The sequence below is a fragment of the Pagrus pagrus genome, assembly GCF_965226575.1.
Source record: "Pagrus pagrus genome assembly, chromosome: 20".
In the NCBI taxonomy this organism is placed as follows: domain Eukaryota; kingdom Metazoa; phylum Chordata; class Actinopteri; order Spariformes; family Sparidae; genus Pagrus; species Pagrus pagrus.
Window position 1 is genome coordinate 3829178 of NC_140207.1, and position 27293 is coordinate 3856470.

Here is a 27293-nt window from a genome sequence, read left to right on the forward strand (position 1 = left end):
TAAAACCCCACTTTATCTCTCAGCTCTTTCTCTCCCCTTTCTCACCCCTTTTTGTTTTTATCTCAAACGGCTGAGGCTGAGCCACATGTAACCCTCACACCTCAGTGCCCGGGTGAGCCAAGGTGCTAATCCTTGTAGAAGAGGGAAAAGAGATTCTTTGTAACCTGCGCAGGTTGATTACACCGATAAGGGTGGCTTATGTGATAAAGTTAGAGAACTGGATTTACTTATCAGTCATATCTACATTAAGGTACTTTTCATGGCAGTATTACAGCTTCTCTTTTTTTCAGTCTGCCTGAACTGTATGATCACATAACGCTGCTCTCGAACACCGTCTCTCTTCCCCGTGCCCAGAACTACTGTGTCCGAGGCCTGGAGCTGTTCGCCGCCTTCTTGTTCCAGGACATCCTCGAGCTGTATGACTGGAACCTGAAAGGTACAACTGCCAAACCATGTTGTGTTTCTCAACAGGGATTAACCAGCAGTGCTGTCCTACCTGTGTCAGAAAAGAGCCAAATGAAATCATCTCAAATCGCAGCTTGGATGTTGCAGGAATTTTGAAAAGGACATTTGGTTCATTTGACTCCTAAATCCTTTAATTTATGCTGATAATAATAATAATAACTTTATTTGTATAGCACATTTAAAAGAAGAATTTACAAAGTGCTTTTACAGACAGAGTAAAAGCAGGAAACTCAGGAAGACAATATAACAGAATAAATGCTGAAAAGTCAAGCAGGAACAGAAAAAAGCCCAGACGAAGGAGGCGTGAAAACAAGAAGGAAAAACACAAAATGTCAATATGAATAAAAAATAAATAAAACGAATAAAAGGACGATAAAAAAGATGTCCTTTTTAGAAGTGCATTTAACCTGCACTCTCTCTAATGGCCAACAGGGGGCGGCTCCGCTGGTTTCAAAAAGAAGTCTCATTGTGTGTAGCCTATGGGAAAATAGCCCTACTTCTCACTTGATTTATTACCTCAGTAAACAGTTTCCTAATGAGTTTATGGTCTCAGTGGTCAGTTTTACCACGATGGATGACATCACAGTGGGTCCAGCTTCTATTTATTCTGCAGCCTAATTATAAAATCCTGTTTTTAATGGGAGTGAAAAGTGTTGCGAGTCCTGGCATGCAGACATGCGTAGTCATCGTTGGTTGGAAGTAACCTTTACCCTTAGATAACATGTTGCTGATGTTACTACTCATTATGTTTTGAAAATGGAACAGAAACTGAATCATTTTAAAAGTTGACCTTAAAGGGAAATTAATTAATTATTAATTCAGCTCCACGCTCATCGTACATAATCACAGAATATTTACAGTAGTGAACGTCTTATTTCACTTCACAGTCACTGATAGGATTTAAGATTAAGAAATCGTGACAAAACTGTTGAGGAATCTATTTCTGACCATCATTTCAACCATGACTCTACACTCCTCATCCTGAAAAGCTTGTCAGATTTTATTTTGAAAGGTTGTTCTGTGCTCCTTCCTCCAGGTCCTGAGTGGGACAATGAGTCCTCTGGATGCCCGCAGTTCCATTTCATGCCCCGCTTTGTTCGATTCTTGCCTGGTAAGACTGCCAATAGCCTACCGAGACTGCTTTCCTTTTGCCATTTGTCTCCCTCTGGTGGTCAGCGGTGACTCAGTCTTCAAGTTAAAACATGCCACGGATGAGAAAAAAGGAGCTGCATGTCTCCTGTAATGCCATTGCCAAACATCTCTGCATACGCTGGTGTTCATATTTGTGTTCAATGCAAAATGACTTCCAGTGCCCGAGCAGCTGTGCAGCTGCATGGCATTCATCTTCAGTACACATGATGGTGCTGGTGCACTATGATTTTGCCGACGGTGTTTGTTATGACAGCCGTGCCACCTACCTTCCTTCCATCAAAAAACAATTTCTCTCCTAGCTCTCCCAATTTAGTCCGCTACAAACACTTATCTGCCTCTTTTACAAAAGCACACATAAAAAAAAAAAAAAGAAAAAACTGTCCGACGCATTGTTTTCTGATGTGATCTGTGAAGAGGAAGACAGTGAGAGGAGACGGGGAGTTATGGTGGGAGTGTTGTGATGCTGCGTCTGAAAGTTACAGTGAGAGTGAGTGCATTTGTTATTGTCTTAATGCATTTCCAGCACTGAGAGGGCAGTGGATCTTTGTGCTTCTGTCCATGTGAACTCTTGTAAATGGAGGTCTATAAATTTTGCATGAGCGTCTATTAAACCGACTCTCTTTGACCCGGTGGATTGCACGCGTGTGCCTGGCTGTACTTCTGTGTGTGTGTGTTGCGCTTGTCTGTCGGCTGATTTGAATGTTGGTCCACGCGCGTGTCATTACGTGCCTCCACGCGTTGTAAGGCATCCAACCTTGCATCGGTGCCTCTGTTCACCTGCGCGTTGCCTGCACAATGTGAGCGCGATGCACGGGGACACCTTCACAGTATGTAATATCGCTTCAAAAACTCTGAGTTGGCAGAGGTGAGGCCGGTTGAGGCGCTTGCACAAAAACAAAGATTTTTCTCCGAACATCAGCCTTGATTTTGGGCCAAGGATTTTTGAACAGCGAGAGAACACATTGTATGAAACATTCTCCCTTGTGTAAAATGTCACAGCTTGTTTAATTCCACCAACTGTTGCTACAAAAGACTCAGAGTTTTGCACTTTTTTTTCCATTTCCTGCAAATCTCTGGTGATGTTTTACTTTTCTGTCCATGCATGCATTTCTTTCTGATGTGTGTTTATGCTGATTAATCATCCTAGATGGCGGGAAGGAGGTGCTGTCCATGCATCAGGTGCTGCTCTACCTGCTGCACAGCAGCAAGCCGCTGGTCCCCGAGGAGGAGATTGCAGACATGCTGCAGTGGGAGGAGCTGGAGTGGCAGAAATACGCGGAGGAGTGCAAGGGCATGATCGTCACCAACCCGGGCATGGTGAGGCCTCAGCTGCACCGTTACGACAGGAGGCGGCCTTGTCTGCCGTTTCAAGGGCAGGCGTCGCCCCCAACCCCGACACTGCAGGAATAAGGCTGTTCCTGTTAGCCTGTGACATGAGCAACCTCACCTATTATCCCCAAGGGCGTTTGCTGTCATCAACACTATTCGGGGGCCGACGCTTTTTATGTCACGATGAAGTTGGTTAACCTTCTTGTCTGGCCCATATTTTAAAGGATGTACAGTAATTGTGTCTGGGTAAAGGTGAAGATGTCATTGCTAGCTAAAAGGTTGCATATGAGCAGTGAATATGATTGTGTAACCTTTTGGCGTGGGTGAGTTATTGAGTCAACGGCTCTTGCTGGCAGCACTGAATTGTTGCTGTCAGGGTTTCAGATAGGTGGGTGTATAATAGTCTCCCGTCCCTACACTGAAGTTAAAGATTGGTCTGCCAGTCAAACAAAGTCTATTAAAAAGGTCATATATAGAGACTCACCCTGTTAGGAGAAAATAGAGCTATCTGAGGCGACGGTCAACAATGGTTATCGTCTCCTTGTCAAACCCAGGATTTTTTTTAAAGTGTGGTTCGTAGGTTCTCGCTTTAAGGGGTTATTTTATGATCGTTTCATTCCTTTAGAAGGTTTCTAGACCTTTCCTGAAACCACTTACTTAACGGAGCAGTTCACCCAAAGATGAAAATCCAGTCAACATCTCTTACCGCCATGCTGATGGAAAGTCAGGTGAAGTTTCGTAGTCCACCCACAAAGCATTTCTGGAGCTTCACAGTAAAACAGCATTGCAGCATTTTCCTAAAAAGCTAAAGTAGCTGGGGACTTGTCACCAGAACAAAAACAGAAAATGGCTCCTTGCAGCTCGTCCGGAGTAATCCAAGCCTCTGGCAGCCCTGAAATCTCAAATTGACTTAAAAAGATGTTGTTTAAACTCTTTTTAAGCCAGAATTTTCACATCCGTCAGAAAATAGTTAGAACTTTTAACAAAACACCGAACAAAACAACAAATAGCTCTAAAACTTTTGTAAATAGCGATGACGAAAATGCATCTAAGTCTACTTAAAAGAAGATAAAAGTAGCTTCAGGTCAGTTTTATAATGAATATGTGATCCACTAACACGTGTCTTTGTCTGCTTCAGCATTCAGAGTCTGACAACAAAAAGGATCCTTCACTGGGTAACGGCAGTCTTTCAAAATGGAAAAAAAAAGAGATGTCCTACACTCCAACCCACTCAGCATTATTATAAGAACAAGCAGCAGTAATGGAGTGGTTTAAGATATGTGGAAAAGTGTGCTGCAACCCAGTCAGTCCTCCTGACAGACTGTTTAGTGCATCTTTTTCTATTTTCTGTCTCCATGCAGGTCCCACTGTTTACTGTGATGTCTCTGTCGCGTATCGTCTTAGATTGTGGATATCGTTATATGACATGTGTTTTCTTTTCCTGGTTTTAAAAGCTGCATTTCAGTAAAGCTATGAAGTTTTCCCAAAATTATTTTTAAGGCCGTATCGCGTTGCCCTCGTGGGTCAGGATCTTTCTTACGACACACTATCGTAGCATCCATAGGACTTTAAAGAGCCAGCTGAGACTTTTTTAGATTTACATGTGTAAATCTGCAAAAAACATGCAGATTTCAACATTAAATGTGTGTTTTCAATTCAACAACAAAACAAGCTTTTGGAGTGATTTGCAAACGGCAGGTGATTTGTATTTAGTGAAATATAAAATGGAAAAGCTGCAACCAGTTTTTTCTCTCTGATGCTTGATAAATGATTTAAACAATCGTCCTTCTCGAAAAATAGCTTCTGACTCATTCGCTAGTTAATTGGACGTGATCTCAACCGTCACATTTGGTGAAAGGAAGTATGTCCACGGAGGTAAAGAATTCATAAACAGACACAGTCGGTGCTCTGTAATCAATTAAACATCCCTTCAGAGCTGTGTGGACTGACTCACTCCATACATGCTCTCCTTTTGTGGAAATCATTCCTCGCTGTGTGATGTCAAGGTCGCACATACTTCTCCAAATGAAGGGGTCCGACGCCAATCAAGCACGCCAAGCTCGAGTGATTATTCTCCACACTAATGAGGGCACAAATCGTCGTCAACCTTCAAACAGCCATGGTGCATTAACGCGACGCCAAAGAAAGCAGTGTACATATACATTAGCATCTACACTGTGTCGAGACTGTAAACAGGGGCAGTCATCAAACCCTCCATCAAGCCAATCAAACCTGATTATGTTGCTTTAAAGGCAAAATCAAAGTTGCCTGGCGACCTCTCGCTCTCAAATCAAAGTTTGTATGCAGGCCGTGACGAGCGAGCGCGGCTAATGTCAAGGTGAGCCCGAGCCTCGAGCCATCTGCCGTGCAGCTCATCACGCCTTATGCTACAGCTCCTTCCTCTGATCTCGCAAAACGCCTGACAGGCTAACTGTGATTTGGGAGTCAGCGGAGGACATGTTGCTTGTCAATCTCCTCCCCGATAAGAGCGACAGAAGTTAGCTCGCCCCGTCCCGGACATCACTTTATCATTGTTGTGCGCACGCTACGAGCCCGATCTCTCATTACACTCCTGTGACGGACGACCCTTATGGTGCGGATTATTTGTTATTTCACATATTGGGAGCAGATGATTGAATGATGGCGACGGCTGCCTCGTAGCTTTATGACTGTGTGTACTGTATCATGACTCACTGTTCTGGCTTCTCTCTCCCCTAGAAACCCAGCTCGGTGCGTATCGACCAACTGGACAGGGAGCAGTTCAACCCAGACGTCATCACCTTCCCCATCATCGTTCATTTTGGGATCCGGCCTGCTCAGCTCAGCTACGCTGGAGACCCTCAGTAAGCACACACAGACACACACCCACACACATAAATGTCGATCACACATCACAGGACAGATCTTTCCCTCCGCCTGCCTGCTGTGTATCGCCTCCCTCGTTCCCTCAATCCTTATTCACCGGCGCTCTCCCAGGACACTGAGACGGCAGAATATTTCGTGTCGCACGTCGAGGAGGACGACGTGTGTCAAAGAGGAGGGGAGATGTGAGAGTACGGGGGTGGGGGGGGAGAAAACGAGTGGCGTGACATTTTCACTTGCGTCGTCACGGGTCCCAGGTTTCCGCTGTGCGCCTCCGCCGTGGGATCTGCCGCAGGTTTTTACGTCTCGTGCATAGTAATGCCACACACAGACGCCACGGGGCTGCAGCAGGGAATACTGTACTGTGCTGGTGCATAATTAACAAAAGCAGTGTATTAGATCATCTGAGCCGCGGTCTCTGAGGTGTTCGGAGAGATGCGACGATGCCACGCCAAGCACCAATCAGAAGTCGGCGCACAACTCGGTTTCTGCGCTCTCTGTCTAAATTTAAACCTGTGGATTTCTCTTTCAACTCCCAATATCTGGCCTCAGTCACAACAGTCAGGGGGAAAATGCCAGTGATGAAGATGCAAACAAGAGGATGATCATTAGGAAATCCATTTAGGCAGAACTAGTTTGCTTCTTTCCTCCGACTAATGTCCCCTTCTCCCCCGCCGCTACATTTTAGCCGCCTGTCCGCTGAGCTCTTTCATCCCTGTGCACCCTGCTGCCATGTCAAACTCCTCAAAGCGTCAGACAACGACAAATTTATGGATGGACTGGGACATCATTAGCTGATGCAGAAACGAGTAGTAAGAGACCAGTGGAAAGGATTTCCTACCACTGCTAATGATGCGTGTAGCGAGGGCAGGAGTCGGTGTTGATTGCGGCGGCGGCAATGCCACAGAGAGGGAGCCTCGGACACAGCAGCAGCATATATTAACTCAGGAGACTGAAGAAGCTGTGTTAGTCGTCTTCCTTTTCAAACTGCCCACTGGATGCATTTGTGTTCAGGGCCGCCACTCGAGCTTCTCCGGCTCCATCATGACCGCTGAGGCAAGAATGATGACATGTCAGAGGTCAGGGAATGTAAAGAAAAGAGAGCAGGACGGACGACGCCTGCGAGAGGCGGATGAAACACGAGGGGAACGTGATGGAGGGAAGAGGATACGAGCAGAAAACATAATCCAGAGGAGGTTGAGACAGAAGCCCCTTTCTGACATGAATGTGGTCTCATCAAATACGTGTCTTTTCTGTACAGTCACGATGGAAGTCTCACAGAGTTGGGCCCAGTAACATTCCTCGAACACCCCCCCGATCTTTGCTCGAGTTCAGCTGAATGCTGTCACATTCCCGTCTCTCTCATGAGACTGAAGTTGAGCACATCATTTACATACTCAGCTCTGATTGGGGTGTTTTTTTCCTTCTCTGACATCGCCACTCTACAGGCGCACAGTGAAGTATATAAGTACGAGCGCCGTGTCTCCATGTATGATTTTTCCCTTTCAAGCCTCGCTAGCTCGTGAAAGTTTTATTGCAGAGATTTTCTGAGAGCTGTTGTCCTCCATTTTCCTTCCGTACTCGACGGGAGGAGAAAACAACTATGTGCCTCCGTTTCACGAGGACGGCAAAATATAAAATGATAGGCTGTCGTCAGGTTGTCTGTCCCGCGCGTCAGAGAACGTTTGCATGAGGTTGAAGCTTTCTGTACTCCGATTGCATCCTGTCATGTTTCCATGTGTGTGCGAATGCTCGGAAATCTAAAGAGTGCTGCAATCAATTTGTCTTTTGATTATCATCTTTTTTGGTAAAATTGTTCCCTTAACAGTGCAGAAACACGTCACTCACAACAAGTTTCCGGGTTCAGCTTCTACAATATTTACTTGATAGGTGTCCAGCAACATTCTCCACATTCAGCATGTGAGCTAAAAGGGATTAAACAAAAGTCACTGCTGCATTTTTTTCGCCCAATAGCCGCGATCAGTTCTCGTCTAAAACATCTCAGATACGACCAGTAACGGGTTAAGTAACGTCTGCAGGAGCTGTGATCTGATAGGACTTCGTTTTGTTGCTTTAATGTGGCAGAATTGATGAGGACATTTGTTAAAGTTGGTTAAACTTGTGAGAATTTTGCTTCATCTGCAACGTGTGAAAGGTGCTCGGTGGAGCTTCAGTGTCGTCAGGTTACGTTGGCGGACTCCATGTTAGCTGCCTGTGCTGTCTGTTAGTGGAGCTGAGAAGAGGCACTGAGATTCTGTGGCGCATGTTGAATTTCTGGACGTTGGCACATAAATGTTTTTTTCCGTCCGTCTCAGTTGAAGCAGCTCTTGAATGGAGCTCAAAATAAAATTGAATTGAGTTTAAAATAGAGACTCAAGCAAAAGAAATATATAAAAAAGCAACCGCTGTTAGATTGTCTCCGTCCACCGTGCTGCTTCCTATTGTTCCCTGTTATCTGGTGCACTTCTGACATCGAGTGACACACAAGAAAAAAAAAACATAAAGGCAAACTCATCTACTGGCAATGGAAAAGAAGTACATTGCGTACTTTTAGTGGAACTACTCACGTTGGAAAAAAAACATTATGTAAGCGATCATTTCTGTGTAAAATGGCCGTCAACGCGACGGATACGTTCTGTGTGTTCGAATGCCAGAAAACGCTGTTCCTTCATCCGATAGACGAGGCCGGCAGTGCTGCAGATATCATGCCTGAAGAGTGCTCGACACAGGAAACGGGAGAGAGAGAAAGAGGCAGCATATGCTAATGAAAGCATGTGCAGGGAGTGGCGAGGGCCTCGGCAACGCTACCCTGAGAGCACACAGCGGATCTGTGGAAAGGTCATTGGAGCGGATTGGGGACGAGGGGGCCTCCCAGGCTGGATACTCTCTCTCTCTCTCTCTCTCTCTTTCTCTCTCTCTCTCTCTCTCTCTGTCTCTCGTCCGCTCAGGCTGCTTCAGTGCGGAGGTGGTGGTGAGCTGATAATCGAGGCGGTAAAGCCGTCTCATTCCCTCGTCTCAGTCTCTAATGAAGTCCCCACTATTAAAGCTCTATAATTCTTCTATTCCACAGCACACCCCTCCGTCCTCCCTCCTTCTCCTTCTCCTTCCTCCTCTCTCTCTCTCTGTCTCCGTCTCTTTCTTTATGCCCCTCTGCCTTTCTCTCCGTCAATGCGCCATCCTATCCCCCAATCCTCGCCACCTTACCCCCTCCATCCCACCAATCATAATTGAATAACTCTGGGTAAATGAGGAGAAAGTCTCCTGAATGGGAGCAGAACGGTCACACTCGGCCCTCAGTGCATCAATCAAGAGGTCTGATTGAAAAGAGAGAGAGAGAGTGGGGGAGGAGAGAGGGAGAGGGAGAGGTGGGGGAGAGAGGGTAGGTGGTTAGTATGGTGGCTACATGTCACCTTGCCGATAACTCCCTGCCTCTTTTCAGATGCAAATGAGAGCAAAGACAATGAGGTTTTATGGAAAATGAGAATGAGGAGGTTGCGAGATAGCTCTCGTGTCGCGTGTCAGGGGCTGCTCGGATGTTTCACGACTTACAGCTTTTTAAACGAGGAAGGAAAATAAGGTGAAGCTTAAAGTGTGTGTGTGTGTGTGTGTGTGTGTGTGTGTGTGTGTGTGTGTGTGTGTGTGTGTGTGTGTGTGTGTGTGTGTGTGTGTGTGTGTGTGTGTGTGTGTGTGTGTGTGTGAGAGAGAGGGAGAGCGAGAAAACTGCTGCTCTCAGTTCAAACAGTGGACATCTGAAAGACAGAGACTCTTCTGTGTCCACTGCATTCACACACAAGCAACTAATGCAATAACGGCCGCAGGCAACTGTTAAATTATGTTTAATATCAGGCCGGCCGCAGATGAAATATTGATGTGTTGTTGCACAGCGGGGGAGCGAGAGGGGGGGGAGATGGACTCCTGTCAGCCTGACGCCTCCTTATTTACTGTTGGCAGGTACCAGAAGCTGTGGAAGAGCTACGTGAAACTACGCCACCTGCTGGCCAACAGCCCCAAGGTCAAGCAGATTGACAAGCAGAAGCTGACGCAGAGAGAGGTGGGTCGAGAGAGGAAAACAAACACGCTTTGATATTCTTCGTCTCCTTTTGTCACGCTCACGTTTTAACATGTGTTTTTTTTTTTCATTTTAAATATTTTCGGGAGCTCGCTTTCCTGCAGATATGAAAGGTTACGCTGACACACGGGAGCGCTTGCACACTCTGCATAAATAAAAGCTTCAAGGCCGTTAATTTCCCAAACAGAACTATTACCATTACTATAATTCCTGCTGTGCGCACGGATTCAAATGCTGCTTATCTGAGCCTCACCGCTGGTCGTCCGTTTGTTGCCTGAAAGTCACACGGATGCTGATTCACCAAACAAAAGTGAGACAACCAAAACCTACAAAGACATAATTGTTTTTTAGACAAAAAGCATCAGAACCAGAAACCAAAGCCTCACTTCAACACTTTTAATGTTTTGCCACAACAGAGGAGTATTTAATGTTGCATCCAGGGTTTTACCTTGGAAACATTTACACTTTCGTACCACGTACATGAGAGTAGATACCAGGGACACTGGAAGTCAGTCACAGCGAGGTGTGTGACATTCATGTTTTATCATTTTTACAGTTATTAACAACAAATTATAACAATTTGACAATGTTTTGCACCACAGCAGACGGCAAACTTGAACATACTATAGGTCAGGGCAGCCACATCACCTACAGTAAACTGCAAGGAGATGAAGAGGGAGGGAAAGTCCCCAGACTCCCTTTAAAAATCACTCAATTTTGTGAGTTGTTCTGTTAGGAGAAAGTTAAATAACCATTTGGTTATCAGCATTAAAAACACAACATTAAGTTGTTTCTATCGTTGTAAAAACGTGTCAGTTTGTCGTGGCATGGCTGCACCAGCCTGTCATTTTCCTAAAGAAAGAAAGTCTCCAGACTCCCTTTAAAAATCGCTTGATTTAGTGAGTTGTTGATTTAGGAGAAACTTGACAAATTCTTGATTATTTAGTTATTGTTATTTAATTGTTGTAAATTCAGCATTGAATGCAAAACATTAAGTTGTTTCTGTCTCGCTTTTTTTTTTTATAATGCCTCCTCTTAGCGCCCCTACTTCCTGTGTCCATGCTAGATACTGAAGTGATCCAGCTTTACTCTGACAACAAACATTCACATTGTCTAGCCTCTACAAGCAGCCATCTCCTCATTATTATTCACCAAACCTTCGCTGAACAGCTTAAAGAATTTAAAATAACTTAATGTTGCAATTGGTATTAATGCAGGAATTTAGAGCATGCTGTGTGGCAGCTATTACCTTTCCTCGCATTAGAGCCTTTCTCCCAGCATGTGTCTACATTTCTGGCTCTTGTTTAGCTCACAATTATCATTACTGTAATCTTTTTCTTATTTTGTCTGTACTCCAGGTAAATACTTTGTCTTTTATCCTGCCTAATAATGCATAATTTAGATGAATTCACAGCTCGGAGGAAAGCGGCTGTAACTGCGCGTGAAGGTCAGACCACCACCAGGGGCCGAGAATGGAAAAGGTTTAGGTTTGGTGAAGTAATGACCGTGTCGCCACAGGGAATCGCAGGATACAGGTGTACTGTGTGTGGTTTAAGTAGCAGAATAGAGGGCTTTGTCCCAGCGCTGTAATTATTGTATATACTGGGAGGCACATTCCCTCCAATATTCAAATATACTCTAAATGCGAGCCCTAATATATTGATATAAAAGATCTAAAGGCAGCCACGCACCGCTGTCTGAAATAATCATTTGCAAATGTAATCCTAATCCTGACTAAACTCAACAAATTGCCATTAATACTAGTATTGCTTTGAGTATTAATGTGTACTTCAGTTCTTGTAGTTTGTCCAAGTGGTTTTGCCGAAGCTGCTCCACTGCTGTGGGTACAATCAGTGTTTTTTTTTGGTCTTACTTTCAAATGTATTAAAAAGCAGAGAGCTATGATGCAGTATGAGTGTTATGTAGGCCATATCACAGCAGATTATGAAAATTATACTTTTATGAATGGTTAGGAGCGGAGAGACCTGGAGGAGAGAAGACGGGACGCCCACCCAAACAATGATTTGCAAAATCTCGCCTGCAATATCTGGACTTGTCCTTGTACATCAGAGCATAGATTTTGTTTTTGTAATCACGAGTGCAGCGGCCGTGCAGAACATGTTGTTCGACACAGATTATCTGGTGATGTTTTCTGGGTGTACAGATCCAGTCTGAAGCCTGCAGACCATCTCACAGACTCGCAGGGGCCCCGATAATATCAAACATGTTGGATTTTTTAAACTTAAAATCTGGACGCTTCGGTACTTTCTGAGCCGGAACAGAATAACCAATGAGAGAAGCGTCCTGGAGCAGCTAATGGTGCTGCCTAGCAGAGGTAAACACCGCAGCCCTCGAGGCTAACGTTAGCATTATACTGTAGACAGAAGAGTAAAATCTCACCTCTGGTTCTCGCGTCTCCCCACTCACCCACACCCGTTTAACCTTCTGCTGTTGTTTTTTTCTCACTGCAACTCATTACTGCAGCAAGTTGTTGCACCACGACCAACCTCCATTTTGTATTGAAGCCCTTGAGGCTAACTTTAGCTAGCATACTACTGCTGACAGAAACTTGCAGTCTCACCTACAGTTTTCTCTGAAGAGTAGAAAACCCGTGTTGACCGCATTTCCCCAAACATCCAGAAATGTTACTGCAGCAAGTTGTCTCCATTTTGTTTACGTCTGCTTCCCCATGAGATCACGTGATGGGATCATGTGTGAGCCAAGCCAGAGCCTAGAGCGTTGTTCGCTAAACATGTCCAAATTGCACCGAACTCGACACTGCACTCCCTTTGGTCATCAGCACCACACCTGCCACGTGTGAAGTAGATCAGATTAACTGTTCCTTAGACAGGCGAATAACATACAGACAGCCAGAGATTGGATTATCCCTCATCTCTGCCTTCTCCCACCATGTCTCTGCTGTTCACGCCGTTTTAACTTCTCCCCAGTACATACAGCTTTCTCCACTCTCTCTAAAGGCTGTGAGTGCGCTACTGATCCAGTCTCCTCCTTTGGTCTGTTTGATACACTCTGAACCAATAATGAGCAAGAACTCGGAGCTCAATTAGCTTGTTTCCCAGGTAGCTCTGCAGAGCTCTCCAGCTAACAGGCCCTGACAATCCTACTGTCAACCTGCACCGGAGCAATTAGTGAACCCAAACACATGCGCACTCACACACTGGGCCCGTCAGGCTCCACCACAAGCATCGGCCACGTCACTGTCTCTTCACTGCAGTGGCAGTGTGGCATCGCTGCTTATTTAATGCCCGAGGGAGCACTGAAGCTTCCCGTGTAAATGGGCTTTCACTGAAAGACTAAACTTGTCTTCCTTTCATCGGTATTTTCTACCATTAAGCGTCACCCTGTCAGAGGTGTTCACAGCACTGTTGTGCTTCTCCAGCCGGCTCTTTTGATACCTCTGAGCTCCGGAGTCCTCAGAGCTCCGCGGAGACCAAAGGTGTGCGCTTTGGCTAGATCTGGCCTTCACACCAGGGCGCACGCCTCTGCTCCCATCTCCAGATCTCACGCTGAGAGCACCGAGGGTTTTTGTGTATGTGTGTGTGTGGGCAGAGTTTGTGTGGCATTGAGGGATGTGCAGACTGTCAGTGTGTAATTCACAGACAGGTTTTTTTTGCGAGTCCATCAGCCAAAACACTTGACTTGACAGACTGATATTGTCATCAGATGATACTCCAACTCCTTCGACTCACTCCTAGACGACTGATGAACACATTTCTTCTTTAAATGCTTTATTTTTAGTGAACAGTCGATACAATATAACCAAAGAGAACGCAGGTTATAAAACATTTCTTTAACTGTATTGTAAAAATACAGAAGCATGTTACTTTGTTATCTCATATCTCTAATTTGAATAAGTACGCAGCCCAGAGTCGGTACTTTGGCAGTGAATTCAGCGTCGAGTCGTCTCTATCAGCTCGGCATATGTGGATTTGGGGATTTGCTCTGATTCTTCCTTGCAGATTTGGCCGAGCTCAGTAGAGCTGCATGAGGAGCATCTTTGAAAAGCTATCTTATACTCATTCCACAGATTTTCCATTGGTTTAAAGTCTGGGCTTCAGCTGGGCCGCACAGGAACTTAACGCTCTTTTTCTTAGTCTATTCCAGTGTTGACTGGGATTTCTCTTTGTAAGAATCGGCCTACTGTCACATAAACTGGCCCTAGATGAAGTTTCTGGCATTTCCTGGTTCTTGACCAGAATTTTGTAGTCATTTGGCTCGTACTGTAAGTTTTAGCAAACAATCAACAAAAGATCCAACAGGCAAAGACGAGGCTTGTTAATACTTCTCCGCTCGTCTCCTCGTCTCGTCCAAGCAGCAGTCAAACATTGTTCGGTCGGCGCTGAGTTTGGAAGACAGAGTGAAGTTAAACATCTAAAAATAGTAACCGCTGTTACATTGTCAGAGACTTCCTTGTCAGGATCTGATCCTTGTGAGCGGCCTGATCCGTTCTGTGCATGTGAAACTCTCAACAGAGATAAGAAAAAAGGCGAGATGTCTCACTCCTCCAACTTCGATCATCAGCGCCACAATAAATGATACATCTTATTCAGAATATTATAGATTAAGACTTTTTAAAACAAGCTTAATGTCTTCTGGATGTAGTCTGAACAAGATATATGATCCGCTGCACTCTACTCTGCTGCACTCTACTCGTTTTTTCAGTGTGTTTGTGAACACATGTTGATATGCACAAGAAAAACAAACAGGCGCACTCCTCTACTGGCAATGGGAAGGTTTACCATGTTTAAAAAAAACCTGCATATACAGTATGCGCTAACCATAATTATCTATTCCTATTTTCTATCTATTTTTCTAGAAATATATCCATCAATTTAGAAAAACCTTATGCTATGTTTGTGGCAGCACGCAACAAATCCCAAAACAGTTAAACAGTCGGTGCCGTCAGCGCACCAGATAATGCTCTCGTGAACGTCTGCTATGTCTCAGGCTCGTGATGTCTGTGTGCAGACTCTGTTTTTGTACTTTAGACTGAGATGAAGTGCCCTTAATGAACCTGCAAAAGAAAACATGCAACAGATGTGCACTTCCCCTCCTCAGACAGCTACTTCGGCGTTTGACCTCGCCCTGATCCTGAACACAAACACTCCTCTCAGCAGCAGGATGTGATGATAAAAGTCAAACGATCCGTGACTTGTGTGTTCGACCAGCAGAAAGTTCTTCTCTCTACCTTCCCCGTCCTAATTATTAACTTTTCCTTTCATTTGTCCATTCCCTGACCCCGTAGAAAGCCTCCCGTAATAAACTATTTACATATCATTCGCACTTGGCTGTGATTACTGCTTTCCATATACAGTGGCTGGCTGTCCATGGAAGGATTTGTTATGTGTGTGTGTGTGTGTGTGTGTGTGTGTATGTGTGTGTGTGGTTGCGCATGCACGTGCTGCGCGTGGGCAAGCGTGTTCACTTTGATGCGCAGTTCAAAGTAGGATGGCATTATTTATTCATGCCTTTGTTGTTCTTATTTCCTCTGCGAGTCAAAAATTCCTGGCGTTCCATTTTAGGCAGATCACGGCGAACTCAGACGGAGTCGATAGCGTCTCAGCTGAATGAAACACACTCATGCGCACGCACACATTTAGGAGGTGCAGTCTGTCAATACATCTTCCATCTTGGTTGTTATTTGTAGGACCCTCTTGTCTCAGACACCCCCCCCTCCTCTCCCACACCCCCCCCACACACATACACACTCTAAGTTTGCCTTTATTTGCTGTGGGGCTGACATGATTGTGTGTGTGTGTAATGATTCCTGCTGCTGATGGAGGTACCTCTAGGCTCCTGTGCGGTGGTCCTAATGGGCGGCCAGGTGACTTGGCTCACAGCGGCTGAGACTGAAGCCTCGGTGTCGGGCTCTCTATACCCAGCACCACCGCCCACAGCCATCCTGACCCATTGCGGTGCCTCAATTAGTCAGGACCGGCATAGCTGTCACTTCCCCTGTTGCTCCCATCCTCTCCTGTACTGTATGTGTGTCATGCCATGGAGGTTTCAGTTTATTGCATGTGCCAAGGAGCAGGAGTGTAAGAAGGGGGGGAGGCGAGTGAGGGCGGGGTGGGGTTTTTGAGGATGGGAGCTGTCCCCCGAAGGCTGTGCTCCAGCGGATCAATAATTGACTGGCTGGTTGTTTGGCAGGAAGCCCTTCAGAAGATCCGTCAGAAGAACACCATGCGCCGTGAGGTGACAGTGGAGCTCAGCAGTCAGGGCTTCTGGAAGACTGGCATCCGCTCCGACGTCTGTCAGGTAACACCCGTTAACTGTGTGTGTGTGTATGTGTGTGTGTGCACCTACAAACACTGACACGTGCATACATGCCGCAGTACATACTCCACCTGTGCATCAAACACGTGAATGTTCATATGCACACAGATACATACACAGATTTACATGCACACGCTGTTTGACATTCACATAACAATGAAGCTTCATCATATATGTTAACGGTGCTAGAACGTGTCCAGAGTATTCAGAAATGGTTTAAAAATCAAGTGAAGTACAAACAATTAGGACGATAAATAAAAGGAGGACACCAAATAAAGATTAGATTCATTATCAATTAATCATTTTTAAATTTAATTGTAAAGTCAGAAAATTGTCAGAAATGACCTCAAGTTTCCTCAGCCGAAAGTAACGCCATCGAAATCCTTGTTTGGTTCAAAACCCCCAAATAATCAACTTACAAACATATAAAACACATAAAAGAGCAAATCCTCACATCTAAGAAGCTGAAACAAACGAGTTTTTATTATTTTTGGTTGATAAATGTCTTTAAACAATGAGTTAGGGATGCATGATATGGAAAAAAAGAAAAAACAAAATTAAATAAGGATTATTTTGACTATTTTGATACTGATATGTCCTTAAATCAAATCCAACACTGACTGAGAGATAATGCAGACATATTTAATGAATGTTTATAACTTATTGTCATAGTTTTGGTCTTATATTACATTACACAGTAAGTGCTGAGATGAGCAGTAAAGTGATTACTCAAACTGTCTGCTGTAAACATCCAATCTCAGTTCACAGACCCACTTCCTGGTTCAGTTTTGACCTGTGCAACAAGGGATCATTACTGACACTTTCAGTTTCACTTGGAGATAATCCCTCTAAACTGCTGGCTCGTCTACATCCTGTCTATTTACAGGGTGGACATAGTAACTGATAGAATATCAGATAGATAGAATAATGATGGCGAGAACCCTGAAAAAAATGAGACCCAATTTGTAATACACGGCAATGAGGTCGACACAGACCAGTGCTCACAGCACAGCCACAGTCAGAAACTTCTGATCTTTCCACACGTTGCGTCACTTCTTCCGTTCAAGTGTCAAAATCGGAGTAAGGAAAGTGGACTCCTACTGAGCCTCAGCAACCGTTGCCTTCATTAAGTAATGTCTCACTCTTGACATTTTATTTACTTCACCAGCACTCGGTATGGCGAGAGCGCATGTGCCGTTATCTCCCTTCATGAACTCGTTAGCAGCAAAGTAAACCGGAATTGGATTACATCTCCACACGGTCTATGTGTTCTCTCGATCTCATGGAAGTGGGACAACACATGCAGCTCGCAGTCCCGCGTGTGCATACAGTTTAGCATGGGCGGCCCTGATGAGATGAGATCTGAACCATGACTCTGAATGTGTTAGTGCCACGCGGTGCCCACTAAAACATCCAGAGCTGCATTTGTTCCTGGATTTGTCTGTAATGAAATGCACTCGTATGGTTTATTTTTTATAGTCCTTTTATTTATTGTCTTTTCCTGCATTTTTTTTTGCCGGTTACTCGGGAAATAATTGCCATCAGCGTCGCACATCTTTTCCCTGTGAACTCACGCGAGGATAGCCTACAGCTGATACTCATGCTCACATTTGGAGAGGAATGACAGAAAGTTCTAGTCTCGCAAACCAGACCTCTCTTACAGCAAGGTCTAGCAAAGAAAGATCCGATCCATAATTGCTGCCCAATTATATTTGCTTCAAGCTGTACTGCTACGACTAATTGGTTCATGAATAATTTCAGTTCGAACCACGGTGGTACAGTCTGCACAGCGTGTGACACAGACGAGGGATAACGGCAAAACTGACCCATAGTTTCTTGATTCTTAAAGCCGGCGCTCTATTCAGAACAAAATCAACCCCCTCATTACTGACATCGCTCGGCTACACCAAGGTTGTTTCACTTGAAAGGCTCTGTCAAGGACCGGACTACACATCGGAGGCAGGAATGGATTTATTTATTCATCTATTTTTATTATTTATTTATTTTATTTTATGTTTGTATGGTTTTTTTTGTTTCTGCTCTGTCTTCGTGCCTTTTTGCACCCCTGATCACATCGATGTGAAGGCCATCCGTTGGTCAAAAACATTTCAAGGAAAAAGCACCTTGTTTTCCTGTCTACAGCAGAGATAATAAGTGTGAGTGGGTCTTTATTCTTTGCAATAATGTGTTGCATTTATTTATTTATTTATCATCATGTACAATACATGAATCCGCCGACTAATAAAAGAGAAATAATGCCAGAGCACGGAGGAATACAGCCATCTTCATTTATATTGCCTGCAGTTAAGTAGGAAGTAGATTAAATCTCTAGAGCTTAAATACTTGGTATTGTTGAATATATGTTGCCTCAGAAAATCTCCTAAAATAAGTTGGAACAGAGCACTGTAAGCCTTTAGCCTTAGAGTGACCTCTTTATTAGATAAGATGCAGCGTACATCAGCATAAATGTTCAGTTCAGTTCATTATGTACCCTGTAAGAAACAAAGGGATGTGATTAAATGGGGTCAACGGAACACAGAAGTCACGGCTCGGTACGCACCTCGGTGTAGGCCCGGTGGAAAAACCCAAATGTGTAGGGCTAGGTTTCTTTTTTTTCCTCCTGACAGGTCATTTCCGCCTGAGATAGTTAGTAGAGCCTGTAAACCAAATTCAAAGTGCTCTACAGGCACATAGAAATGAAAACATTCAAAACTAGAATGGCACTCAGTAGAGAGTATACCTCCGCCAAGGCCCACAGTCCCTGTTATCGGCATCAAGTTTTACTCGCTTATAGTTACCAACCACCTAAATACATCTGATTTCTTTCATCAAGATTCATGCAAAAAACCAACCAACCAACCAATATTATAACCAAACAACTAACCAACCAACAAATGAACCAACCAACCAAACAGCAAACAAATAAATGAACCAACCAACCAAACAACAAACAAATTAATTAACCAACCAACCAAACAACAAACAAATAAATGAACCAACCAACCAACCAACTAACTTTAGAAATGTTTTAAAATGGCCCTTTTTAAAGACCAGAAAAACAAAAGCAAGCAAATAGTTAGAGATTAAAAAAAGTTATGTATCTAACGAATTGGCTTCTTTACCTTCACTTGGTGTATTCGCATGTATCCAAGAACCCTTCAATCAGACAAAAATGCGTAGTACCAGATAGTTTTTGCAGATTCGTCATAGAAGTAAGATCTGTGCAAGTTTTATTTCGTATCAAGAAGCAAAAACGTTACAGCACGATGTGTTTGAGTTGATTCGCCTTACTACACGCATTGCCATGTTGATGCTGAAATGATATATTGTACAGCCCTACTCTGAATAGTGTGACAGTCGGATGAATCCACGACATCTGTAGCATGATGGTTCGGGATGAATGCATGTACCGTTACACCATTACTGCTTACACTGAAAACAAGTCGCTATGACCATTTCTTGACATTCCAGTTAATAAAATATGATATACTGGGTTGAAGTGCAATTTAAAATTCATGCTTGCAATATTCCAGCCAGGGGAAAAGAAAATTCAGGCTGCTGGTCCACTTGGACGTTGTCCAAATGCCCAAACGTCATCCGTGACAGTAAATTAGAAATTTCCCACCTTTTAATTACCTGAGTATCAACTCTAACAAGCCCCCACGCCACCTCGCTACACACACATACACTCAGTCACTCCGGCAGTCATCAGAACAGGTCAGGAGCTGTAGACACGACCAGGGCCCGGCTTTGTTAATTGGCCTGCTTAACAAGGCCTGGGGAGTGTGTCACAACGGCCCCTGTGATGGCCCCAGGGCTACGTGGCAGTGCTGCTTGTAGCCGCCGGGCCTCCGGCTCACCCTCCCCAGTAGCACTAATTAAAACATGCATGGCTCCCTTCTCTCTCATGTGGTGGCACGGGGTTAATGTGTGTACACCAGCCTTTGCTACAGTTTCTCCGCCACTCTGACTGGCCGACTTGATAAGCCTCCACTAATGATTCTGTAGATTGGCTCTCCGACTGTCATTCGCTGACCACTGACTGTTTTCTCTCTCCGCTTTCATTCTCACTTTCCGTGTCACATTCCCCTCGTTGATATTCATGCTCTCTTCGCACCCCATCTCCCTCCCCCCTCGTTTTTCACTTGCACTTTGTTGCACTCCAACTTTTTCTTTTATCATGCGAGGGTCAGAGGGGGGCTGTCAGTGTTTGTCCGAATGTAAGTGTGTCAACATGTCGAAATGGGCTTCGATTCGACTGTCCTGTCCAAATGTGAATTTCCCTCCTCTCTGTCATTCCCTCTAACAGAGCAGCGATTGGGTTTTTGATTATTTCATCTCTCTGTTGCAGAGCACCACTTAATAAATAATGACTGGCTGATTGATTTCTCCCTCCCTGTTCCCTCGATCAGCGCTCCCCCTTTCTCTCTCGCAATCTCTTCATCACACTTTCTCTCAAAACTCACTCCCCTTACTCTTCTTTCATATCACACATGATCCTTATTCTCTATCTCTTCCCATTTCTTTCCCCTTTCCAATAATCCCCTCCTGTGCTGCCTTCCCTCTTGCCCTTTTTGCCAATTCTCTCTGTCCTCCACAGCACGCCATGATGCTGCCTGTTCTCACCCATCATATCCGGTACCACCAGTGTCTGATGCACCTGGATAAGCTCATCGGCTATGTCTTCAAGGAGCGCTGCCTCCTTCAGGTAAGGCACAGTCATGACAGCTGCTTACTTATAAACCGATGTGACTCCTTGCCCCCGAGCTGCATTATTTAAAGGCTGCCATAGTTGATAACTAACAGGATAGATAAGGGTAGGCAAATCCCTGTGGTTCTTTTAGGCAGGGTGCAGTCTACAGCCGGTTAGATAGCCTGATAAAAAAGTAAACATTTTGTTCAGGGGCTTCTCGTGCTCAGAGATCCAGAGAGGCAGCGTTTGCCTCATTATTGTGCACATTCCACCTCTGCAGGGATACTTCAGGTGGAAACAGGGGCTGAGGAGTCAGCTGAGGTAACCCACACACACACGGCCTGAGTCATATCTCTGCAGCGTGCAGCGCAGGTCTGCTGTGAGCCGCAGTGACAGTAGACAGGACAGCAACAGCCTCCTCCATAATGCCAGCTCTCCCCTGTCAGGTCTGCAGCCTCAAGCTGTGCGCTCTCAGAGCGAGCCCCACGGCTGCCTCCAGCAATATTGAAGAGCTGTCATAACCTGATACATTAGAAATCAATGTGTTGTAGCCTATTCATAGTTAAAGAGGGGAAGGATGCATTAAGATTCGCTCAAGGCTCTGCGCGTGTGCGTGTGTGTCTGCGCGCACGACTGCTCAGTGCTGCGGGTGTGTTTATGTGAAGGGGATTTGCACATATCGATCAATGATTGGTCTTTTTGTCGTTTGCATAATGATGACCTGTCATTACGAGTGCTAAAAAGGAAACACTGACCTGCTGCGAGGCCAGCCGGCAGCCGACAAGCCGCGGCCCTTTCATCGAAGAGACGCCCGTTCGAGCTTGACATCTCCGTCTCTCGGGGAGAAGTTAATGGGTCTGTCCCTCCCTCTCTTTCATTCAATTCCGTCATCTTTCAAAAAGACAAAGGAAAGAAAAACAATCAGTTTGATCGTAACTGCTCACACACAGGCCTCTGGAGTGTGTGCTGCCTTGTCTGTCTGCATTGCAATTCTGTCCACTGAGGTGTTAATACCGTGACATCTCTTGTTTGTGTGTGTGGACAAAGCCAGACCTGTCAGCACTTCCCCACCACTGGGACTGAAATGACCCAAGTAGGGAGCCATCATCGCTGGGCTTACAGCACCTTCCTCATCTACTGCATACACACATCAGTGGCTAATGTCCCACAACACACACACTTTCTGCCCAGATAGGTTTGGACAGAACAGCTGCAGGAGTGCAATGGTGCTTGTTCAAACAGCCCTATCCGAGTCAGAACTGATTTGAGGCCCGCCATCGCCTCCCATTTGCCTCCACTCTGATGGGATGAGCACCTTTAATGGGTTGAATGTTTTCCAGTAGCAGTCGATTCATTTTGAGCATGAGAGAATGCGCTGCACTCTTTGATTGCATTATAAATGAATTGTGCTTTGATACAAGGTTTGTGTGCTTTGAATTAATGTATCACAAGCTGTATATATAATGAAAGGGTGCATAACAACATTTTCGAACCACAGTGTGGATCTTATAACGCTGAGCTTCTGTCTTTTGGGTGTGTATATCCTGAGGATTGTACGATGGCACTTTTGGCAAACACTTCCTAAATATGCTTCTTGCAGTAGTAGCACTTTGGAGCTGGTGATAGCGTGACATAAAAGCCACATGTTTTAAGGTTTTGTTTTAGAGGTTTCTATAAACATGTGGATGTTTTTTATCGCTTCGACTCCCTGAACACCACTGGAATCCTTATAACTCCTGTAAATCCAAATCCACTTCCTCCGCCCAGTGGTACGTGCCTGTTGAGGCTCCGGCTAAAAGGAAGTAGCATGCCACTTTTATCATGAACGCCCACAATCCTCTCTGGTGGGGATGTAGCCTGAGCTGTTGTAGAGAGGCACCAAGAACATATACTGTAGTTGGGCCCACCTTTTGCACAGGAACGGCTCTAGAAACCACCTCTGGAATATTGTCTGGTCTTCTCTCTTTTTTGAGGACTTGACCAGGGTGATTTGCAATGTCCAAGTTTAGGAATACTAAACCCAGTCATTTGCAAACAGAGGACCATTTTCAGGAATCTTTCTTGTAACCTTAACCTGCTGGATGAGTCAAGAGTCTTGATTTACTGTATTTCTAGTGCTGTTTCCTGCCCCCCAGAAGACTTCTGGGGTACTACAACCCTGATCCCAAAAAAGTTGGGTTGCTGTGTAAACATTAATAAAAACAGAATGCAATTATTTGCAAACAAAATTAGTTTATCTACGAGTCTTTCCGAGCCGATGTAGTAATATCCCTGCTTGTGTTTTCTTCGCTGAGCTTCCTCAGTATAGCTAGCTGCTTAACGTTGTTTCAAGCTTCTGAGGCTGAACACAGGGCGGTTACGGACATGTGGTGAGGAGATGAAGACACTTTTAAACCTGACACAGGGACGTATGTTGGATGCTTACCAGGCAGGGATGTGAAAGTGTATCTGCCTCCATTTGCTGGGTCAGACACTGTGAGGTAGCCACCAAAGCGACAGCAGAAAACAGTGGTTATCAATGAAACAACGTTATCATTTATTGCAATCTTTTACCGTGGACATTGTTATATGCCAGTATGGTAGACGTTGCCCAACCCTGCTCATAAATTTGAGCATAAATTTACAAAATATATCAAGTTGATGAGGTAAAGCATAAATATATTGTCTTTGTACTGTTTCAATTGAGTGTATGTCAAAAAGCAAATAGCTAATTATCACATCCAGAGTGCCACCTCTTTTGGAATCAGGGTTCAATTTTTCTGTCAAAAAATAAAACAAAAATCCTTCAGCTTCCTCTGCTTAACATATGTCCTTGATATTAGTAGTCACACACAGATTACTATGTACTAGTGTAAAATTTTGTGCTTTGAATTCATAGAAGTACTTCTAGAGATGAACAAGACTTGGGCCGTCGCTCTCTGTTTGGGACAGTTCAATCGGTACTTCAGTGTGAGAATTTTTGTTCTGGCTATGAAGGGTAATGAGCTGCACTCCCATTAAAGGAATGAGAATTTATTTCCCTTTTTTCATATTTTCCTTAGAAGAGATGAAACAGCTGATCATCTGGGAAACCAGAGTTGGGTGGGTCTGTAGCGAATCAATGCTTGTTTCCAGCTCATTCTCTGTAATGTTTTAATGAAAGCGTGTCTGCGAATCAAAATTGCAAGAAGAGCATATGTCGTGAATGTATAATCACTATAGGATACTGTCAGTAAAGCCATGAGATCATTCGATTCTCAATGCAGCAACATACCTGTTATTGCAGTACAGAATGGCAATGTGATCCTGGCATGAGGCAACTGACAAAAACCCAGCCTGGGAGCGGGAGCCGCTGCATTCGGCACATCCCCCCGCCTGGCTCCAGTGGAGCCATGGTCCTTTGAAGCTCCTCTTCTGAGAGCCTCCCTGTTAAACATTTAACATTTAAAACTTTGGGGGGGAGGGTGGTGGGGTTGGAGAGACATGGTCGCCACATGCTCCCGCATCCACACAACCACCAGACCCTCATAATCCTTTCCACCCCCTGTTGCTTCATCCCCATTCCTCACTTTTGACCCATGCTGACAGAATGAGAGGCATCACAGAGGATCTCAATAATTTAACTGTACAAGTCCTCGGCCCGAGCTCTGATATATGCATGCTTTTGTTTGTGTGCCTCCGCGGATGCGGCTTTGACTGTGTGTACAGAGTACCACGGTATTTTATTTGTTTTGTTATTCATGGCGATGTGTGCCCAGCCATGTGATTGAGGTGTCCATCTGTTTCAAGTAGGGCTGCCATGAATACCATTTAACAGCCTTCAGAATATTTGCTTGTATCTCCGAGCAAATATTTGAATATTAATGTTGCATATGTCATAATCTAAGGAATGGAGATGAAGATGTCATACACAAGCAAGACCGAACCCTCACCAAAACCTGAAGCCATGTCTTCAACTCGACTCTAACTTGATTTGGTCCTACTGTAGACACATGACTGTTGAAATGACCTGTTATATTTATGTGTTTCAATAATGTCTATTAGAACGTTGACGAAACAGTATAATTCAGACATGAATGTATTATTTACATCTGAAATGGTTTTGGCTCCTAAAGAAGAAGTGCAACGTTTTTAAAACACCCACTTGTTCAATAAATGTCTGAATACTGTTGAATCCATTTTTTCCTCCACATATAATTTGATTTTGAATTTGTTTTCCAGTCCAGAAAAGTGTAAACAACCCAAAATGATTATTGAACCAAAACGATGCAATAGGGCTCTAAATATGTTGGGAACCTATTTTTCTTTGGGCCCTCTGCAGACTATTCACTGGTTAGATTAAAGAGGTTTAAACGTAGGGTGAGCAATTATTGAGAAAGATAGTTGATTGTGGAGTCTCATTCTGAGGTTGTTAGTGCACGACCACCTGTGAATGAGACTTAACAATAAACAATAGTGGCTTGGACTGAGTACTGACTGGTATTTGATGACCTGGGAGATTCAACAACGAATTGATCTTTCTCCAGAATCGCTCGTCCCACGTTTAAACTGTGATTCTCCAGTCCCCAGTGTGTTCAGCTGATATTCAGTGATCCATTTCCAATAGTGCTAACCTGAGACCAACCTTCTGTTTATATTCTGAAGTTTTAAGAATATCTTTCCTGAAGCAACACGCCTGTTAATTCCAGCTTGACATTATTGTGCACTTGGCACTGAAACAGGAACCTGTCTCTTTTCAAATCTGCACAGATTTCGATGCTGAGCTTCCAATTTCTTTTACCAATGACTGATGATTTATTATACTCTTCTTTAACTGTTGCTCAGAGGCGTCCTTTATCTCTTTCTGCCCTTTCAGTTGTCAGTTTAGTTGAACCATTGTACCGTGTTTTGTTCTCAATATACAAAACATGTACTTTTTCTGGAAAACCCTTTTATACAAAACAATATCTATTTTGTGATGAGGACTTTCTACAACTACAAAACCTTAAGAGCATTGTGGCAGGCATTTCCACACTTCTAAACAGTGATGCACCTTTCGGCACATGTTTTGATGCCCAGTTGAGCTATTGCTTGAACTAGTGGACTATTGCCCCCCCCCCATGACTAGCCGAGGTACTGCTCCGCTGGTTTATATCGGCAAGCTTTCAGAAAATGTGCAGAAATTCTGACATAATGAACATAGACTACGGACAGAAGGCTCCGCCCGTATCTTTATGCGTATCTAACGTAGAGCATAAATGAGCCATTAGATGTCAGTTTGGTGCGTCAGGTCCAGCCAATTCTGTCTGAATTAGGCCTTTACCTCCCATAAATCCCTTGTATCAGCCGGTCTATTTGGATTAAGTCAATAGTAAACCAAATATTTTGTCTCTCTTCAAGCATGAACCTATTTAGCTAATCATCAAACACAGAGACAAAACATTCAAACATTTATCCTCTCATTACGATGCAACCTTGGTCCTGGCATTCATGTGGATAACACTTGATACCACCCACCCAAACCCCAGTGCAGACCTCGTACACCCCCCCATTGCAACAGTACTCCCCGATGGCAGTGGCCTCGCCAGCAGGAAAATGCAGATCGCAACACTGCAAAGACTCAGGCTCAATGTTTCGACCTACAGCCTCCAGATTCCACAGATCTGGATCCGATCGAGCATCCCTGGGACTTGCCCGAACAAGTCCGATTCATGGAGGATCCACTTGCAACCAACAGGACTAAAAGGTCCTGTATGTATGCCTTGATGGGTCAGACCTGTTTTGGCAGCATGAGGCAAACCTGCACAATATTAGGCAGGTGGTTTTAATGTTGTGGCTGATCGGTGTAAATCAACCCTAACGGCCGTTGGCCAAAAACTTCAGCAATGATATGAAATGATAAAACAGACTTTGTCTCGTTTGGGAAGAACATGATGACAAAAATAGCTAAATCCTCAAAGAACTGAAAAAAATCCAAGCTCGATAGCCAAAATATCCTTTCCCATATTTGGCTCTCTGTTCTCATTTTGGCTGTCCCTCCTTGCTGGACGCCACTGGTGTGAATGTGCAGATCAGTAGGTCGGAGGGACAGATTGATGTAGCTGCAGACATTGTGGAGCTTTTTTGTGATCCAAATAGCAATGTACTGTAAGGACGACGCAAAGGCAATTGTTATATGGCACATTTTATCAGGAGTAACCTCCAAGTCGTTTACTTTAAAATGCAGAGGATCGAATATTCAGATTTTACAAGGGAACACGGTCTGTATCTGCTGTGTTTTTTCGCCCCTGAATCCTGATTTACCTGTGTACTGTATTTAATAATGCAGTACATGGTAATGACATTGAGTGCTGTTTGCCAAGCAGGCAGTTTGCCCATCAGTTTCCCTGCATGCAGGTCCAACAACACTTTTTCCAGTCAAGTCTGCAGCTCTCCACTGAGCGATGATGTTTATACCCGTTTAGCCAA

At 44.4% G+C, this 27293-nt stretch overlaps 1 protein-coding gene across 1 annotated transcript in view; it reads left to right on the forward strand.

Annotated features, from left to right (window-relative positions):
- drosha (drosha ribonuclease III) overlaps positions 1 to 27293 on the forward strand; it is a 99372-nt gene that overhangs the window by 14241 nt on the left and 57838 nt on the right. The window contains exons 11-17 of the mRNA XM_084339857.1: positions 355 to 436; positions 1502 to 1576; positions 2765 to 2934; positions 5665 to 5789; positions 9760 to 9859; positions 16049 to 16156; positions 20775 to 20882. Coding sequence (XP_084195983.1) covers positions 355 to 436; positions 1502 to 1576; positions 2765 to 2934; positions 5665 to 5789; positions 9760 to 9859; positions 16049 to 16156; positions 20775 to 20882 — 768 coding nt within the window. The remainder of the gene's footprint in view (positions 1 to 354; positions 437 to 1501; positions 1577 to 2764; positions 2935 to 5664; positions 5790 to 9759; positions 9860 to 16048; positions 16157 to 20774; positions 20883 to 27293) is intronic.